This window comes from Acomys minous (assembly GCF_964271855.1).
Source record: "Acomys minous genome assembly, chromosome: 14".
In the NCBI taxonomy this organism is placed as follows: Eukaryota; Metazoa; Chordata; class Mammalia; order Rodentia; family Muridae; genus Acomys; species Acomys minous.
The window spans coordinates 70,222,667-70,242,845 of NC_140496.1; the positions used below are offsets into that span (position 1 = coordinate 70,222,667).

The window sequence follows — 20,179 nt, forward strand, 5'->3', positions numbered from 1 at the left end:
ATAAAAAGCAAACCCTCTGTTGAAGTTAGATTCCTGATCCAGAATGAGAATATGATGATGATATGATTGCGATTTTACAGGGAGATCGAGGGTTTGATGGACTTCCAGGCCTGCCGGGTGACAAAGGTCATAGGGTAAGACGCCTTTCTTACTTTTTAACCAGACATAATAGGATTCTGAGGAACTTAAGTAGTTTTGGTATACTTCTGGAGAGCAGAAGAGCAAATTAACATAGTAAACATTGGTGACTCCATTTGGTAAACTTTTATGTCTATTAGATATTGAGGAAATGGAGATACAACTTTGTAAGTGGCACCAGTATGTTTTTTTCCCACTATTTGTAGACATTTAAATATTCTTTATCTGCAAACAAATTGAGGCAGAATCCTTATACTCCCATATGCTATAAAGATCAAATTAATAGAACAGTTGGGGAATTGAGAATTTTATTTCTTGAGCACTGCCAGAATCTTTCCAGTGTAAATAACTCAGACGAGGACACCTACAGACACCCTGCAACATGTTGTGTCTTTGTGATGCACACTTCAATGCAAGGATTCATTAATTGCCAGGCTAAAGACATCTGTGTCCTAAATACTAACAACCATTAGGTATTTTTTAGTGGGAATTAAGGGAAACAGTTTTAAAAACAATAAGAATTGGGTTTTTTTATTAGGATATACATTTTATTTTATTTTATTTTTTTTACTTTATTAATTTATTCTTGTTACATCTCAATGGTTATCCCATCCCTTGTATCCTCCCATTCTTCCCTCCCTCCCATTTCCCCCTTATTCCCCTCCCCTATGACTGTTCCTGAGGGGGATTACCTCCCCCTGTATATGTTCATAGGGTATCAAGTCTCTTCTTGGTAGCCTACTGTCCTTCCTCTGAGTGCCACCAGGTCTCCCCCTCCAGGGTACATAGTCAAAGTTGAGTCAAACCAGAGTACATGAGAAAGTAATATCCTGGTTCTTTATATTTTTCTTTATCATAATGAAGAACAAAGTTAGGACTGTATTAGGTAATTTGGAGAATGAAAAAGAAAATTTAATCTTATAGATGGTTAACAAAATAACTTAAGTATGCCTAACACATCCCAGAATGTACATACAATTTTTGTTTTGTGAAAGAAATACAGAATTTGTTTATTAAAGCTTTATGAGTTGTGCTAATTCAATGTGAATATTCGGAAATGAAGTTTTTTACAACAAAGTGTACACATTCTTAAGACAATCATTAAGAAAATTAATTTTCTAAATAACTCACCTCTTAATAAGTGTCTGAAGATATTTTACATATATTTTCTTTCAATAATTTTTATTAAAAACTGAGGGAGAAGTTTTCTCGTTTACTATTTTGTAAAGCTGGTTACAGTTTAATATTTTACTTACCTCATAACTACTTTATGAAAGGTAAAGGTAAGATAAGTTTTTCAGGAGAAGTGCTCTATTTTATCTGGTTGTACTCACCATCTTATGTACTTGTAAACAATCACCCTGCTTCCGATATTTATTCTCTTTATGTTTATTCCTTAGGGGGAAAGAGGTCCACAAGGTCCTCCTGGCCTTCCTGGTGATGACGGAATGAGGGTATACTAATATTTTACTTCTTTTATTTGTGTTTTCAGTTAAAACAGAAAACAACAAACTTATTTTGATGATACCTGTCTAATGGTGCTCCCTCCCCTTTTGATGATACCTGTCTAATGGTGCTCCTCCCCTTTTGATGATACCTGTATAATGGTGCTCCCTCCTCTTTTGATGATACCAGTCTAATGGTGCTCCCTCCCCTTTTGGTGATACCTGTCTAATGGTGTTCCCTCCCCTTTTGATGATAACAGTCTAATAGTGCTCCTCCCCTTTTGATGAAACCTGTCTAATGGTGCTCCCTCCTCTTTTGGTGATACCAGTCTAATGGTGCTCCCTCCCCTTTTGGTGATACCTGTCTAATGGTGTTCCCTCCCCTTTTGATGATACCTGTCTAATGGTGCTCCCTTGCTTTTTGATGATACCTGTATAATGGTGCTCCCTCCTCTTTTGATGATACCAGTCTAATGGTGCTCCCTCCCCTTTTGGTGATACCTATCTAATGGTGTTCCCTCCCCTTTTGGTGATACCTATCTAATGGTGTTCCCTCCCCTTTTGATGATACCTGTCTAATAGTGCTCCCTTGCTTTTTGATGATACCTGTCTAATGGTGCTCCTCCCCTTTTGATGATAACAGTCTAATAGTGCTCCTCCCCTTTTGTTAATCGTAGGGAGAAGATGGAGAGATTGGACCCAGGGGTCTTCCAGGTGAAGCTGTAAGTCGTATTTTCTTTATTTTTAAATATCAATCACTTTTATGAGGAATAATGGCTTGTATTATTTAGGAAATGCTAAATTATAAAACATTTTACACTTTACATATTTTACACAAATTAGCCACATAATTTTTAAATTAAAAATCAGAATGTATACAAATGCCCTTTTGTTGTAAAGGTACCCTTTGTGACTTTGGAGAATGAAATGTAGAATGTAACATCTTGCTGGTCAAAAATCTCTTTTTCCTTTTTTTAAAAAATAATTTATTTTTAATTTATATATTCACTTTAAATCCCGATTGTATCCCCCTCCCTCTTTTCCTCCCTGTCTCTCCCTTCCACCCTCTCCTTGTCCTTGAGCCCTTCATATTCACCCCAGGCATCAAGGCTGAGCTCCTTCTTGACCACTGAGGCCAGGCAAGACACTTAGGGTGAAGTGATCAAAAGCAGTCAACAGAGTCCATGTCCTAGACAGCATCACTCCACTTACTAGGGGACACAAATGAAGCCGGAGCTGCCCGTTGGCTACCTCTATATAGAGGGCCTAGGTCCAGTCCATGCACACTCTTTGTTTGATGGTTTTGTCTCTGTACGCCCCATGGGTCTATTTTATCTAAATCTGTTGGTCTTCTTGAACAATTCTCGACTTCAAATGGAAAAACAAAAAACACGGTATAGCTAAAACAATTCTATACAATAAAAGAACCTCTGGAGCTATCTCTATCCCTGACTTCAAGCTATACTAGATCATCATCATCATCATCATCATCATCATCATCATCATCATCATAACTGCATAGTACTGACATAGAAACAGACTGGTAGAGCAATGGAATGGAATTGAAGACCCAGAAATAAGTCCACGGACACTGTTTTGTTTTTTTTTTTTTTTTTGTTTTTTGTTTTTTTTTTTTTACCTAGAAGCCCATACCAGACAATGGAAAAAAGAAAGCATCTTTAACAAATGGTGCTGGTCCAACTGGATATCTACATGGAGAAAAATACATAGAACTATATTTATTACACTGCACATAAATATTATTATTTAGGTTTGTTGAATATATTTAATTTTCTTATTTTCTAATATTACCAGCAACTCTAAAATTATTATATTCTGTATGTGAATTATCCTTGTTGTCAGAAGCAAGATACTAAGAAGTTAGATACTAGAAATAAAGGTTATATCACTTTTCTCCAATAAGTGTTGATATTAAGGAAGCTCAGCTGAGGAGTTTTACTAAAACTAGCTTAAGAAAAGAACCAGTCCATTTGTCCACAAATTTTGGAAATTCCTTGTTTTTAATAGCTGAGTAGTATTCCATAGTGTAAATGTACCACAGTTTCTTTATCCATTCTTCTGTTGAGGGACACGTAGGTTGTTTCCAAGTTCTGGCTATTATGAATAAGGCAGCTATGAACACGGTTGAGCATATGTCCCTGTTGTGTGGTAGTACATCCTCTGGGTATATTCCAAGGAGTGGAAAATGAGTGAGTTCACACAGAAGCAAAAAGAGCTAAATGGTATATACTCACTTATATCGAGACACTAGCCCAAGGTGTACGTCCCCATGAAAAACTGTACCTACCAGAATAATGGGTAAGAGGGGAGGACATCCTATTGAAACTTTAGGTGTGAGAAGCCTGGGAGAAAGAGGAAATGGAAGGATCCAGTGGGTCCTGGAAAACTACAGGCGAGTCTGGGCCCTGGGGTCCTCCGCAAACTGTGGCAACAGCCAAGGAAAAAATAGGCAGTAAAAACCTTGAACCCCTACCCGGACTAGCCGATGACATTCTCCACTGTTGAGTGGAGAAGAAGATCTAACTCTCACACAAACTCTGGTGCCCCATATTTGATCATGTCCCTTGGATGGAGATGCCTGGTGGCACTCAGAGGAAAGATAATAGGTCACCAAGGAGAGACTTGATACCGTATGAGCATATTCAGGGGGAGGAGATCCCCCTCAGACACAGACATAGGGGAGGGGAGTAGGGGGGGGAAGTGGGAGGAAGGGAGGGATGGGAGGATACATGGGATGGGCTAACAACTGAGATGTAATATGTATAAATTAATAAAAATGAATTAAAAAAAAAAAAGAAAAAGAAAAAAAAAAAAAAGAAAAGAACCAGACTTGAAACGCCTCCCTAACTACAGCCTTCATTTGCCTCATTATAAAGCCTGCCAGGTCAATTAAGGTAACGAAAATTGAGTAAATTATTACTCTGACTTTTCTAAAGCTGGGAAAGAACATTGAGAAGAGAACAGAAAAAATTTAATGTAAATGTTAATAATTCAAAGCCCTTCTACAGAAAATGGTTTTATAATCTGCATAGATAAATACCCAGTTCTTTGTTCTTAAATGAATGCTCTCTCAAGATGTAGTTTATCTAAAAGGAAAATGAGTGAGTCTGAGCTTTTCTGTTTTTTACAATCTGTGTCTTCATGACAACAAAATTGAGTGTTCCAATAAATTTAGAAAATGACACAAAAGTATCCTATTAAGACCATTAAACAATTTGATTTTTAAAAACATTATAAGTGATGCATCTGTTTATTGAATCTCAGGAGGTTTTTATACTAAACACTGTTATCTATTTTGCCTTTTGTGTCTGTATAAACATTTAATATTTACATTACATAAAATGCTGCTTTAAACATTTATTTTCAGTACACTGAAAGGAGACGAATAAATATTTCTAATCCACACATTATATTCAAAATCTTCAGTGAAAGAAGCCTGTTTTGAGAACATTTCTTATGCACGCTTTCGCCTTTCTTTTATTCCACTTAGGGTCCACGAGGCTTGCTGGGACCAAGAGGAACTCCAGGACCTCCTGGTCAGCCTGTATGTATTTGTGGGAAACTTCTGGGTTTTTATTTATTTATTTATTTATTTTTTGATTGTTTGGTTTGTATGCTGGTTGTTTTCTTCCTTCCTTCCTTTTTTTTTTTTTTTTGAGAAAGCTTTTCTACCATGCATTTGTACAGAACTCAGCAGAGAATTGAGTTAGCTAACGTCCTATTCTCTGTGTTCTATCGATGCTGTCCCTCACATTAACCAATCACTCTATGACTCCTTGCTCTCTTCTTATCTTTAGGTAGGTCTTGCACTTGTCGTGATTAACCCCTTGCACACAATGTAAAGTGTAGACACGCATGGAACAGTTTATGCCTTTCCTAATTTTTCTTAAATCCTAAATCCTCATGTCTGGGTATTCTTAAAAGAATTGTAAATCACCACAGGCTGCTGGCTAGCATAGTATAAGAGGATGTTTAAAATTTTCCATTGTAATACGTAAATTTTAAAATCTATTTTGTTCTTCACTGAAGGGTATTGCAGGTATAGATGGCCCCCAAGGACCAAAAGGAAACATGGTAAGTAGTTAAGCTCTATAAGCTCATGTCAGCTTCAAACACTGAACTTAATCTTTGTAAATATTTAAAAATATGCAGTACTTAACATATTTCTCATACCTCTTGTGTGAAAACTAATTTGGGGCTAATTTTCAACAATTAGAATTTAAAAATTTAATACAAAAGCCTTACTAAGTACTTTGATTTTTCCCTATGTAGGGTCCCCAAGGGGAGCCTGGACCACCAGGTCAGCAAGGGAATCCAGGACCTCAGGTAAGTCTTAGCCACTGTTTTTATTGGGAGATAATGGGTTAAGATGAGTGTGTGTGTGTGTGTGTGTGTGTGTGTGTGTGTGTGTGTGTGTGTGTGTATGTGTGTGTGTGTTGAGAGAGAGAGAGAGAGAGAGAGAGAGAGAGAGAGAGAGAGAGAGAGAGAGAGGCAGAGAGAGAGAGAGAGAGAGACAGAGAGACAGAGAGACAGAGACAGAGAGAGACAGAGACAGAGCCCGAGGCTGAGACTGAGAAATACTCAGCTTCTTGGGAGTCAATCCAAGTGCCATAGATTTTATCATTTATTTTGAAGATGTGTGCTTGTGAAATGATTTCTGACATGAAATAAATTCTTTTATAACAGGGTCTTCCTGGTCCACAAGGCCCAATTGGCCCTCCAGGTGAAAAGGTAAATTGTTTTATTATTCTTGTAATTGCTGCTAAGCTACTTTCTACATTTAGCCCTCAGTATTTGTAAATCCTGCTGCTCTTTTGGATATCATATTACCATAACTTTCTTCGTTATCATTAAAATACTATGGTAGCTGGAAGTAGACCCATAGCAATAAAAGTTGGATAAAATTCCATTAAACATCTTTAAGATCTAAGTTTTTAAAAGTGTAAGATTTCTACTTAGGTTGCTCCTAACATTATCAACAATGGTGATTTCAAAAATTAATTGGAATGGGTGATTGTTTTTATTTTGGTTCATCATTACTTTCTCATTATTTAAATACCTAGTCTGTAAACTTTGAACATGGTTACTGTTAGAAATCAGAATGGAAACAGTAGAATTTCACATTCAATCTAATTTTACACACTTATCTATCTCCAAAAATATAATATCTATGACAGATTTATAACTAGAAAATGGTTAGTATAATCTTTCTGTCTGATTAATTATGGCATATGATGTTTTGATTTTCTTCCAAGATATTTTAAGTAAAAAAATATATAAAATATATCTTAAATTTTATTATTTTATGTGTATGAGTGTTTTTCTTGCATGACTGTCTGTGCACCTAATGTTTTCAGTGCCTGTGGAGGCCACGAGTAGGCATCAGATCCTCTGGAAGTGGAGTCACAGCTGGTTCTGAGTTGCTAGGAGGGTGCTGAGAATTAAAACCATGTCATATGGAGGAGCAGCCAGTGCTCTTAACCACTGAGCTACCTCTCCAGGCCATAAAATATATATATGCTTTTCAGCTGTAACTAGGTTTTCTTGCAACAAAACTTGTTGCATGATCTGCAGAAAGGCAAATTGGAACTTTCCATTGGCCCCTTTCAAATAATGTTCCTGCTAACTAACTCAGTGTCTAGATGACAGCAAGAATAAATGGGTACTTAAAGGATGACTTCCCCCCATTTTCCTTGCTAGACTCCCCTAAGTCATATTTTCTGTCCACGTTGGTTATAGTACAACCACTATCAGGCTCTTTGTAGTGATTTTTTTCTTATATTGTGAATGTCAGTGAACATAACTGGTTTTTCTGAGAAAATACATACGTTTACGTATGTATAACTTACATATTTTAGAATTCTCTTATATAGCTTAAATGAGACAGTGATTTTTGTAATTTACAGAGTTGTAGAAACACCTAGGTTTTAGAGTGTTTATACCATCTTAGTAAAATACAGTACAAAAATTAAGATATGTTCTGAAAATTATTTTCAGCTATTTATTTAGGCAAGCAGCTTATTACTGAGTCATATTTTCCTCCATGAGTCTTTATTTTAGACCAGTAACTTTTAAGCTTGGTGATTCTCATCTTTAATCTAGAACTTCATAAACACTCCATGCATATTATAAACTACATTTGATTTATATATCTATTAATTTAGAACTGGACCTTATTTGTTCTTTGGATTGTTAAAAGGAGTTCTCTGCTTGGAAAAATGGGTGTATTTTAATACCTGCTGCAGAGCCAAAAGGAAAATATACGGTTTGCCTCATTGCAGCATTTGTTCACATGGCACTCCAGTATTTTCTCTGTTATAAGCATATCCACCTTATAAATTCAAAGACAATCTTGTCCCATCAACAAAGACAAGAAACTGGAAAAGACACACACACACACGTACATATATGTATATATACTATGTACTTTATATCTTGACTATATCAAGTAGTGAATATTTTATTTACTTATTATATTCTATTTGCCTTTCTACGACACTTGTTATTTTAAACTTCGTGAGTAATAATTATTTCATGTGTAACTTGATATTTGATATGATCAAATTAGATTTAGATATTTTAATGTCTAAGAAGTGTCATGTAAAGTTATTTTAGCTTATTTTTATTATATTTGAGTAAAGGTTACTAGTGGTTTGCACTGATAAACTCTGTGTGTTATTTATTCTGACATTTTTAACAAGTAGAGCATTTTCTGTGATTTAATTTGTTAGTTCAGAGTTTTATTACTCACATGTTAATTGATTTACAGAAAACAAATGATGTGACTCTATGAGCTCAGTGAAAAATACCAAGACACAAAGTGAATGTCTATTAAAGACAATGACTTTGAAGAGTTAAATGCATACAGACTATGGCTATGTCACATAAAAACAGATGTTGATATTTCTTGGGACTCACTGAGACAAAGTGCATAATGCATACAAATTGCTTAACATAGTGCATAGAAGCACTTCATAAATTTTAAATTTTATTAAAATATGAAATGTATGACAATCATTCATCTTTATTTCCACCTTACCAGGGAAAGCATAGAGAGTTAAAAATGTAGATAAAACATTCTCATGTCATGAACCATCCATTCAAAAGGAGATGAATTGAATTCAATTTTATTTAAAAATCTTATTTTGTCAGAGTTTTAATATTTCTTGTTTTTCCTCAAATATATATCAACAGCAAAAGCCCATGTAACATTGCTTACCATATAATTGACATCCCTACTTGTAACAATGCTGAATGAACTTATTCTCTGTTGCTGTGCTGCATTAGTTTTGAAGAAACAAGACTAGTGTTGAAAACAAAGAATAATTTAAGTGGCAGGCAAAATAGGACATATATGTGTTGACAAAATAAAAAAGCAGTGTTTTAGAGTAAACTTAATTTTTAATAAGTAAAAAAATTAGCCTCTAAGACGATAAAAATGTGTAGTACAGCAAACACATTGTTGATGTAATCATTTATTACCATAATCAAGAGTCATATAGTAGATATAGTTATGTATGTAATACCTTAAGCAACTGACAGCAGAATAGATTTGTGTACATCGTCACAAGCACTATGCCAATAGCTTGTCTCCTTTGACATTGAGAGGACAGCATTAGGAGTTTTTCATCTCTATATTAATTATATGGGGCCCCCGTTGTGTATTTGATCCATCCTTTACCAATGCACTCAGTAGGGCTCATGGCTGCATCTTTGGACAGATATTAGTATAGTGTTGTTAGTGGGAATATACAAATCTTTACTCATCAGTCTTGGGAGTGAATGCATTTCTGACCTGGATTATTTCCATTTTTGTTTTACTAGTGCCAGTTTATTGCATCAATTAAAAACCAATTTTTAACCTTTTATAAAGAAATATTTATAACAACCAAGCTGACTAAACATAGTGTATTTCATATTTTTTGACATTTGTTAAGTTCAGTTTTCATTTGTTTCTATGTAGTGTGTTTCTAGTTTTAAGACACTGTCACTTACAGAAGATTGCCAATATCTCAAGGTCATGCTCTTAGTGCTGTACTGATAGGTATGCACCAGGTAGAGCTTTTCACAATTTTATTTCTTTTAAATCAAATATTCTTTCTTTTAAATCAAATAGGGCCCACAAGGAAAACCAGGGCTTGCTGGACTTCCTGGTGCTGATGGGCCTCCTGTAAGTCGAAGCTGTCTCTCTTGTTACTGACATCTTTGTACTCAATCTTACAGATAAATTTTACACGAGTCTTAGAAACGGTTACCTGTAGGCAGTAACTAAAGTGAAGGGATTCGCTCAGGAAGCCTTGGTTTCTTTACAATGTGATGCCATTTCTATAGAGAAATACATAGCACATTTGGTGTGAACATTCAATGAGATCACAGTAGCCTCTGCATAAGGAGTCCACACACTGCTCAGCAGCAGCGGAAGCTGCAAATCCCTCTTACCTGATTCCACATGCTCCTTCCAGACTTCTAGTTCAACCTGCTTTTATTTTCAGTGACTGTAGCTTTTTAGAGTCTGTTTCTTCGCATAGAGAACCTGAGCTCATCCACTTTTTAGCTCACTTCTGAGAGGCTGCTAGTCTTACGATTTGTATCACTGTAATAAAAGACCATGATCAACAACAACTTGGGGAGGAAAGGGTTTATTTACTTCTAGGTAATAGCTCAATCAGGGCAGGAACTAATGCAGAGGCCATGTAGGAAAGCCCAGTGTGCCTTACCCCTCTTGGCGCTCCCAGCCTTCTGTCATCTAGCACCCAGGACCACTTGCCTGTCTGAGCACCACACCTAATGGGCCAGGTCCTTCCAATCACCAATCAAGAAAACGTTGCACAGGATTATTGAGAGGCCAGTCTGATTTGGCCATTTTATTTTCAATTGAGATCCCCTCTTCTCACATGAATCTAGCTTGTGTAAGTGAACATACATCTAGCCAGCAGAAAAGCCACGTGAAGATACACAGCGTTTATCACTTTCTTCAGATAATGTTCATGAAAATTCTTCAGACAATAGGGGGGTTTCTACTCCTCTGGAAATATAGAATGATCTGTTATTTACCTCTCTCTCATACACACACATAATTTCTACGATCCCTTAAAAGCATTTATGTGGTCTCTTCAAACTAGTTACTAAGACTTGTAACAAGCAAGATAAAATATTTCTTGTGCTCTTTTGTTCCTTGAAGTTATAGAGCATATTTTTGATATAACTGTACATTTTTGTTTATGAATATCAATAACACGCTAATATGATTAGTGTCTTTTATCTTTCTATGTATTTCCATCATATGTTAGAACATGCAACCCTTTAGAGGATGCATAAATCATCCATTTATTTGCATAAACAATATGTCACATATAACTTATTTTTTGTAAGATGTGGAGATTGACTTGTTAATAGCAGGGTGTATTACTTTATGTGCTTTCCTCAAACCCTTTGAAAAAGATTCTATATTTAATGAAACATATACCTTTAAAATATAATCTTATGTTTTCCTCTAACAACCAGTTTCCAATGTTATTGAAAGCCATGAAACATAATTTTGCAATATATTTTTAAAAATAAAGTATATAATCTGATTTTTTAGAAGGGAGAATAATTTCACAAGATTAACAGTTTCCATTAAAATCATATCTTCACGAGTATATGTTTGCTCCATACAGGGTCATCCTGGAAAAGAAGGCCAGTCTGGAGAAAAGGGTGCCCTGGTAGGTTACAAAGCATCTAGTGAAGTCCTGCCCAATTATAACTGCTTTTGGTGTAACAAGCAAGTATCCCTAGGATAACTAATTTTTATTTTATGATTACAAGTTTAGAAAATTAACTGTACTATCAATTTTGTATAAGATTTCACATTACGGCAGATTTGCATTCTACATTGTGTACATAGAATAGGTTATCATAATTTTGAGGAGGTATAATAAGAATTACTGAACATCTGTATATTATGTAAATATTAAACTTTTACCTAGTACTTACTGGCACCTTTATTTGACAAAATCGCAGTATATGACTGAGTAGTTTTGCCAATATACCATATATTTAAGTCAAAGTGAATATTTTCCAGGGTCCTCCTGGTCCACAAGGGCCTATTGGCTATCCAGGTCCCCGTGGAGTAAAGGTAAATGCCAAATTATTTGTAAACTATTTCATTTCAAGGTAAAATTCTGTCCTTTAATAAATCTGTTTTGTTCCATAGGGAGCCGATGGTGTCAGGGGTCTCAAGGGATCTAAAGGTGAAAAGGTAAAATATGATTTTCAGCTGATTTTAATTCCCAAGCACACAGTGTATAAAGTTAAAGTGTATCCAACATTACTTTCTCCTTGGAATACATAAAGCAATTATGTAGCAGCCAGATGTGGCAAATATGATTGTCCCAGGACCCTTAAACACAGTTTGGTATCCCAGTCTGGCATGTGAACTGTAGCACAGATTCAAGACAATGTCAAGAGCTAGCCTGGAATCCCCTTGTATGCACATGTGTTTAGCTTGATTAAATCCCCAGTTAGTCAGTCTGCATGACTTCTCTGTGACATGAGGACAATTTCTAGCTATATCTTATCAAGATGTATACATTTTGTCTCTACCAAAGCCCCCAGACTCATAAGCTGAGATAAATAGAAAATATAAAGACTTTTTTGTTTGTTTGCTTTTTGTCACTGGGAAAAACAAATCTCCATATATGATATTGCAACAAAACGGCAATATTAATGGGTGGAAATAAAATTAGAATTAAGCAGAGTTAGATAGATGTAGGTGCCTTGGCCTAAGCAAGGCTATGGTACCTTAATAGGCTTAGGAGATTTACTGCTTTTTCTTTCTTTTTTTATTATTAAATTTTTTACATATAAATTTATATTATTACACATATATACAATAAACTACCTACATCAAGAAGTACCATGAAACAATCAGGAATTATACAAATGTTATATTCATAGTGTTTTGGCTATTTATATTTGGCATCCTTGAAGAAAATATCTTTCACATCTTGGTGCATACAAAATTATGAATGTAAATCAATATCTGTCATGTCTCATCATTATTAACTTAAAATATGTATTTAGACTTAAAAACATCTGAACCCCTGAACAACTAAGCTTAATTGTAAAACTAAACTATCTTGTCTTCAGCCCTATCAGAGACTTGAGAAGGAATAAAATTAATTACCTGAGTATAGCGGGAGTGCACGTTAGCAGCTTCCCACATGAGAAGATGACAAAGACAGTTTATTGTCTGAAAAGTCACCCAAAACTCTCTATAACGTTGGAGCATCATCTTCAGCCTTATGGCCCAATATATCTGAGAGACCTATTTATGAGTCAGAAACTACTGAGGACTTGCTTACCCTGTCTTGGCAGAGTTTGGCTGTTGACTCTGCCTGCATCCAAGCTTGCCCATTTTTAGGCAGATTTCTGTCTTTGGTAGAAACAAGGATATTTGCCCAGTGGCTGGTTTGCTGCATTTGAAGCCTTCTCCATAAGGAGGTTCTTTGATGCCCACCATCTTCTTTGAAGTAGGCTGGATGTTGCAAGGAGTTAACCTGTCTTAATGTCAATGCATTTTTAAATAATAATAAAAACATGGTTAAATGCCATGTTCTATATGACTCTGAGGTTTTTAAAGACTATTTCACCTTATATTTCTATAGAACCATATCTATCTGTTACACCTAGGATGTATATTCTTGTGATAAAAATAGACTAGTAATTGACATGACCATGATTTGATCAACTAACATATAACTTGTATTACTTACTTATCCTAAACGTCCCGTGATAGCACTTTCAAAATACTTGAAGTAAACCTTGTATTATAATTGAGTTGTATGGGTACAATACCACATATTAGAGTGTGTATATGTGTATGTATATGTATATGTATATATATACGCATATACATATATACATATATATACACACACACATATATGTATGTGTATAATCTTAAATTTGAATTCTACACCAATGTATCTAAAATTAAATTTATTTTGCATTTATATACAAAATTCTATGCCAGTGAATTAAACATAACCTTGTGAGTAACAATTGAGGCATTAATTTGAGGAGTAGATAGCTAATCTACGTTTTGTCCTATCATTCCTATGTATTTCTGTATCCTCCTTCTTTCTTTTCAAGCCCTATATCAATCCTAAGACAGAAAGAAAGTGAAAAGAGAGACATCGCTGAGTCCAACCTTGTTTTCTCTCTAAATAAGGCCAATAATAACTTATAACCAACTCCCGTTTAAAATAAACATATATTGCCCAAGAAAGCAAACAAAAAACCAACCCAACCACCCTTAAGGGAAATGGGACATTATTCTCTTAAGGTCTCTCTGGCTGATTTGGGACAAATAATATCTATGTAGGGGCCCAAATAAAATTAGGGAAGATAGGGTCTGGAGAGTTAAGAATTAAGAGCACTGACTACTCTTCCAGAGGTCATGAGTTCAATTCCCAGAAACCACATGGTGGCTCACAACCCCCTATAAGTGATCTGATGTCCTATTTTGGCCTGCAGGTGTACATGCAGGCAGAGCACTGTATGAATAAATAAATAAATAAATAAATAAATAAATAATAAATAAATAAATATTTTTTCTTTAATTAGAGAAAATGGTTTTTAAAAGCTAGGAAAAGGGTTTGTGGTCCAGTTCCTAAATTTTGAGAAATTCCAAGCTTAACTAGAGTCCTGTGTAGTACGGTCTGAAATGCAGACCAAGTAGAATCAGAAGCTTTCTTCAAAGCTGTCCTGGTCTGATGCAGAACGGCAACTGAAGTACTTGGTGCTGGCATATGAAGGATGCAGGATGTCAGCATCCAGCATGTTGAGAGGAGTGAATGGTGTCAGGTCTGATCCAGCTCCAATGTCTGTTTTGTTTGTTTGTTTGTTTGTTTTGTGTGTGTGTTTGCTTTTTTAGGTTTTTGTTTTGTTGTTTTTTTCTTTTTCTTAAAGAACTCTGCATTTAGATTCTTTTAAGTAAATGTTTAATAAAGCTACACATTCCTATATCCTTCAAAGCTAAGTTTTCAGTGATAAGAAGTTATTTCTGACACTCAGCATCAGGCCTAATTTTTACTAAAATAATAAAAATATTCAAATATAAAGTAAAAACAGAAATCTGTGTTATTATTAGTTTTGTTGAGATAAGTGTGCATATTTATTAGTATTACTGCATATATTTCAAGGAAGTTCTTTACTTTTGAATCATAACATTATGAATAATCATTGAATATAATTGGTTTTAATAGGAGTTAGATAAATAAACATAAATTTATTATACTTCTGGGCCCCATATTTCACCACGTCCTCTGAATGAGGATGCCTGGTAGCACTCAGAGGAAGGACAGCAGGCTACCAAGAAGAGACTTGATACCCTATGAGCATATACAGGGGGAGGAGGTCCCCCTCAGTCACAGTCATAGGGGAGGGGAGTAGGGGGAAAGTGGGAGGGAGGGAAGAATGGGAGGATACAAGGGATGGGATAACAATTGAGATGTAATAATGAATAAATTAATAAAATACATTAAAGATTTTATTATACTTAGCAAAATTTAGTTGTGTACAGAAAATGCTTCTGGGACATAGTAAAGGTGTGTAATATAGTGTTAAATTTATTCTTGAAAAAATGTGATGCACTTTCAATTAAGTTGGTTACTTTGATGACAATCCCAGTTCATCTTGATTATTGTAGATGAACATGGCTTAAAGCCTTTTTGTGGTTGCAGGGCAGCAGACTAGCAATAGCAAACTTGGAATTTGTGTATTTGTTGTCATCTGTGATTTGACATATGTACTTGCCATGTTATACAACTAAATACCAATAAATTAGCCTCCTAGAATTAATACCCACCAAAGATTTTTAAGTGGACAATGGTTAAAAGAAAGATGTTTAATTGAGGTGGAATTTGGTTAAGTTTCTGGAAGGAGGATCAATTTCAAAATGACAACTAAATAAATTATGGATGCTAAAAGCAAATGAAAAATTATCCATGAAAAGAATAACCATAACACATTTTGACATCAAAACACGAAGAGATTATTGGTTATTTTGAGTTGTGTTTTGTTTAAGTAGAAACAATACATTGAATGAACAATGATGAAAAGTTTAAATTGGGGTGAAAATTCTGGATTGTAACTTTAGTGTCATTTAGAATGTCAAAAAGGGAAACATATTTTTAAACTTCATTTTTAAATCTAAAATTTAAATACTGTCTTTAATCCAACCTAGTCTGAAAAATAATGCATTTTTATCTCAATTTTGAGAAATCTAGATTTGAATTAAACTTTTGAAAATAGAATTACTCTTGTTTCCATTATATTGCAATGGATTTTAATAACATCCTTTTTTTTTTAACATGAAAACAATCAGTTATATAGCCCATGATAGATTAAGAAGAGATAGAATTGTTGTTAAAGAATAGTGAAACTCAGTGGTAGAAGCTTTCCTAAAACACATCTCACCCCAGTTAATATATCAAATCACCAAAACCTCAAAAACCCAGAAGTAAGTAATACATTCTTCTTACTCTCCTATGGTATTTATGGTTATCAAACATGTAATTAGCACACGGAAGTTAAAATTCTGTTTTTATTTTATATATGTTCCTTCTTCTGCTTTGATAGCTTAATGAACCATGTATGTGAATTTTTGGCAGTGCTAACCAAATTCAACAACATCTTTCTATTTTCTTAAAATTAATATTTTTTAATATCAGAACTAGAAATCTCATAACTTTACATGTCATTTGTTTAGCAATGGTGATCAATGATATGCCTAAAGAAACTGAGTTCTGTAATTTTTCATTAATTAGAAATATTTTGAAAGCCGACAGAAATAGCCTCTCATGTATTGTTTTCAAAAAATTAAATAAATGAGTAAATGAATAAATTGAAGCAAAACAAAATAAAGCTAGCCAACTAACTAGGATTGCTCAAAACATCCTCAATACTTTAACTGGCTCTTAGACACAGCACACAGCTTTCTTTAAACTAAACTCGACAACTGTGTAATTACCTTTGTCTCAGGGGAGAAAGTAATGACAGTAATGAATAGCCAGCGAATGACCACTTTCAGCTCTTAAATCTCTCCCTTTGCTCTCGTAGCATTCAGCGCACAAAGCAGCCTGTTCTTTAAAAGCCCAGTTTGTTACTAGAATCTTGAAAGTGTCATGGTCTAGTCCTGATGAAAAAAAGTCTATGGATTCTCAATTTAGTCACGTTTTAGCTTTGTGTCAGCCTTTCCAGGTTTAGGTCCTTGTGATTCCCTGCATCAAAACATTCAACGCAACAGTTTAAGGTCCTCAAAATTTTGCAGTACCTAAGTGTTCCCTTCCTTGAAAAGCTATGTAAAATTTCATGACATATCAGCTATTTTTTTCCTGTCCATTAGTGCATTAATGGATACTTTGATTGCTGCTATATTTTTGCTAGCATTCCAACCACTATGGATGCTTAAATACATTTTTTAGCTCCTACACCCAATTGTCATGTACATACTCAGATCTAAAATTTTCGCTTTAATTTTATAATTTCATAGCCCATCCACTCTATGTTCTTACTGAGGGCACACAGACCTTCCAATTTTTCTGCACTTTCATCAGCATGTATATTCTTTCCTTATGTTTAACAGCAGTCATCCCAGTAGCTATTGTTAGCATATTTCTAATAACTAGTGATGTTGAACAGTGAGACTGAACATTCTTTAATGTATTTATTGGTCCCTTACATTTTTCTCATATTTTCTGAGTTACCCCTTTATGCTGTTGTCAGTGTCTTTTGATGAACACTAAAACGAACACACAAAACAAAGGATAGAAAGGTTTATCTAAAGCCATGGTTGTTGAGGTGTCAGTCAGTCATGATTGGGAAGCTACGGCAGATAGGATCCTGTGCATTGGGGACGCAGCTACAGGCGAGGCTGATGACAATGATCAAATGGAAATGCAAACCTGCCTTAGTGAACCCCTTCTGCCAGAGTGGCCACTGCTTCTGAACTCCAACAACGCTCAAAGTAGTGTCAGCAGAGAAAACACGTATCGAGAACATGCGCCATGGGGTTCACATTTCATATAGCCATAATAGTTGAAGCTATGGGATTTTCTGGGCCTTTACATAATTTTAAAAAATTGCCCACTGAAACTAGGAAATTATGTTTCTCAGGAAATTTTTCTAATTATTAATATTCATTTTAAATAGATATATTTTGAGTTATTAACAATTATTAAAATCTTTTTTATTTATGATATTATTTAGGGTGAAGATGGATTTCCAGGATTCAAAGGTGACATGGGTCTTAAAGGTGACAGAGTGAGTATAAAGAAACCTTGTACTAATATGTAAATTTGTACACAATGTTTGTCTTAGTTAAGGATTCTACTGCTGTGATAAAAATACCACAACCAAAAGAAACTTCAGGAGAAGAGAGTTCATTTTCCTCATACTTACAGAGAGATGTCCATGACTGATGGTAGTTAGGGGGAGTCAAGCAGGAGAGGAACTTGGAGGCAGTAGCTGATACAGAGGCCATGAAGGAGAGCTGCTTACTGGCTGAGTCCTCATAGCTTGCTTAGGTTGTTTTCTTAAAGCACCCAGAACCATCATCCCAGGGGTCACACAAACCTTCCACATTCAATCATAATCAATCCATATTCAATCCAGAAAGTAGACACCTAAAAATATACAGGCCAAGATGGTGGGAGTATTTTCTCAATTGAGGTTCCCTTTTCCAAAAGCGTCTTTCAAGCTGATATAAACATGAGATAGCACACCACAAATATATTTTTTTCTTAGCTTTAAAGACAGCAAACAAGATTAGATGAAATATTATCAGAGACAGACCACATTAGTTCTCTTGTGAAGACTGGACTATATAATGTTATTATGGGTAGTATATTGCCAGTGTTTTTCTGGATGTTATATTAAATTTTATAGAAGACACACAAATGTATGAAGATACTTATTGAGTTACATACTAGTAAACCCTTTATATTAAAAACATAGATTTATTAGAAAATTAACTTAAACCATCTGGCTTTAAGTAATTGTAGCTTCATGTCTGATCCTACATTCTTTTACTCAACTGTGCATTAAGTAAATATTCTTTATACTTACTTTTCCTTCAAGTTTCGCCTTTATTTTTGTTTTTATTTTGGTACAGGGATGTACTAGGTAGACCTAGCTAGCCTCAACTCACTATGTAGCCCTGGGTAGATCAAACTCACAAAGACCACTTGTCTCCCTCTTCTGAATTCTGAGATTTAAGCATTGCAACAACTTAATGCCTGGTGTGCTTTTAATATAAGTTATGCACAACAGATATTTCAGAAGGATATGTGCACTAAATACATTTTTATAATGTTAAGGGTGTTCTTATGGATATTGGTAATGCTAGACAAACATTCTATTCTTGAGCTATCCAGCCAAATAAATTTCTGATACTCCCACATCAACAGTGGGTTTATTAAGATATAACTTCAACATCTGTATAAAATCTAGTACTGTTGTTTATGGAGGGTTCAGAAAAGTATGGTCAAATTACTAGAAGAAAGGAACGTGGTTTTATTTTAAATTTGGTGCATATGTTGTGAACTATAATGCTCATAAGTCATATTATGCCACTTTCATGCATTTTAATTTTTATGATTTCCTGAATTGCAGCATGTAAAGATGGTAATAATTTATTTTAAATTGTACTGACTGACTTAGAGCACATTCATACTTTACTGGAAATATTTATTTATTTATTTTTATTTTTATGGATTTTTTTTTAATGTATTCACTTTACATCCTGGTTGTAGCCCCATGTTTCTTCACCTCTCAGGCCCACCATCTTTCCCTCTCCCCCATTACCCTCCCCTATTGCTCAGAAAAGGAGAGCTCACCCCCTTCCAGTTCACCCCAGCTCAGCAAGTCACATCAGGACTGAGCCTGTCCTCTTCCCTGTGGCCTGACAAGGCAGTCCTGCCAGGAAGGAGTGATCAAAAACTTGAAACAGAGTCCATGTCAGAGACAGTCTCCACTCCCCTTACTAGAGGATCCACCATGAAGCCTTAGCTGCCCGTGGGCTACATCTGTGTAGGCAGCCTATGTGCAGTCCAGACAAGGCCCTTCTGAGCTTTTGTTAGTTGGCTTTGTCACTTCCAAGTCCTATTCCACAGTACTCGCTACTTATTGGCTGTGAGTCTCAGCATTGATTTTGATCCACTGCTGGGCGGAGCCCTCAGAAGAGAACTCTGTTAGGCTTCTCGCCTGTCTACAAGCATAGCAGAGCACTGTTAATAGGTCAGGGGCTGATTATATCCCACGGGGTGAGGCTTGGGTTGGGCCAGACATTGGTTGAACATTCCTTCCATCTTTGCTGTATCTGCTCTGTCTTTATCCCTGAATATCTTGTAGGCAGGGTGAATTTTGGGTGGAAGTTTTTGTGGGTGTGTTGGTTGTTCCTGTCCCTCTACTAGGAGACTTCTCTAGTTAGAGGGTGTCCCCTTCAGTCTTTATGGGACATGCTGCTAGGAGTCTCTCTTAAGATTTATTTTATAACTTATAAAAATGCTCAATCATCTGAACAAAGAAGC

The 20,179-nt window shown here is 35.3% G+C and overlaps 1 protein-coding gene across 7 annotated transcripts in view; it reads left to right on the forward strand.

The window, feature by feature from the left end:
* Positions 1-20,179, forward strand: part of COL11A1 (collagen type XI alpha 1 chain) — a 188,166-nt gene that overhangs the window by 81,298 nt on the left and 86,689 nt on the right. For all 7 annotated transcript variants that reach the window (XM_084757803.1, XM_084757797.1, XM_084757800.1 and 4 more), the window contains 12 exons: positions 81-134; positions 1,539-1,592; positions 2,261-2,305; positions 5,095-5,148; positions 5,634-5,678; positions 5,877-5,930; positions 6,291-6,335; positions 9,721-9,774; positions 11,264-11,308; positions 11,668-11,721; positions 11,800-11,844; positions 17,859-17,912. In XM_084757803.1, coding sequence (XP_084613929.1) covers positions 81-134; positions 1,539-1,592; positions 2,261-2,305; positions 5,095-5,148; positions 5,634-5,678; positions 5,877-5,930; positions 6,291-6,335; positions 9,721-9,774; positions 11,264-11,308; positions 11,668-11,721; positions 11,800-11,844; positions 17,859-17,912 — 603 coding nt within the window. The remainder of the gene's footprint in view (positions 1-80; positions 135-1,538; positions 1,593-2,260; positions 2,306-5,094; positions 5,149-5,633; positions 5,679-5,876; positions 5,931-6,290; positions 6,336-9,720; positions 9,775-11,263; positions 11,309-11,667; positions 11,722-11,799; positions 11,845-17,858; positions 17,913-20,179) is intronic.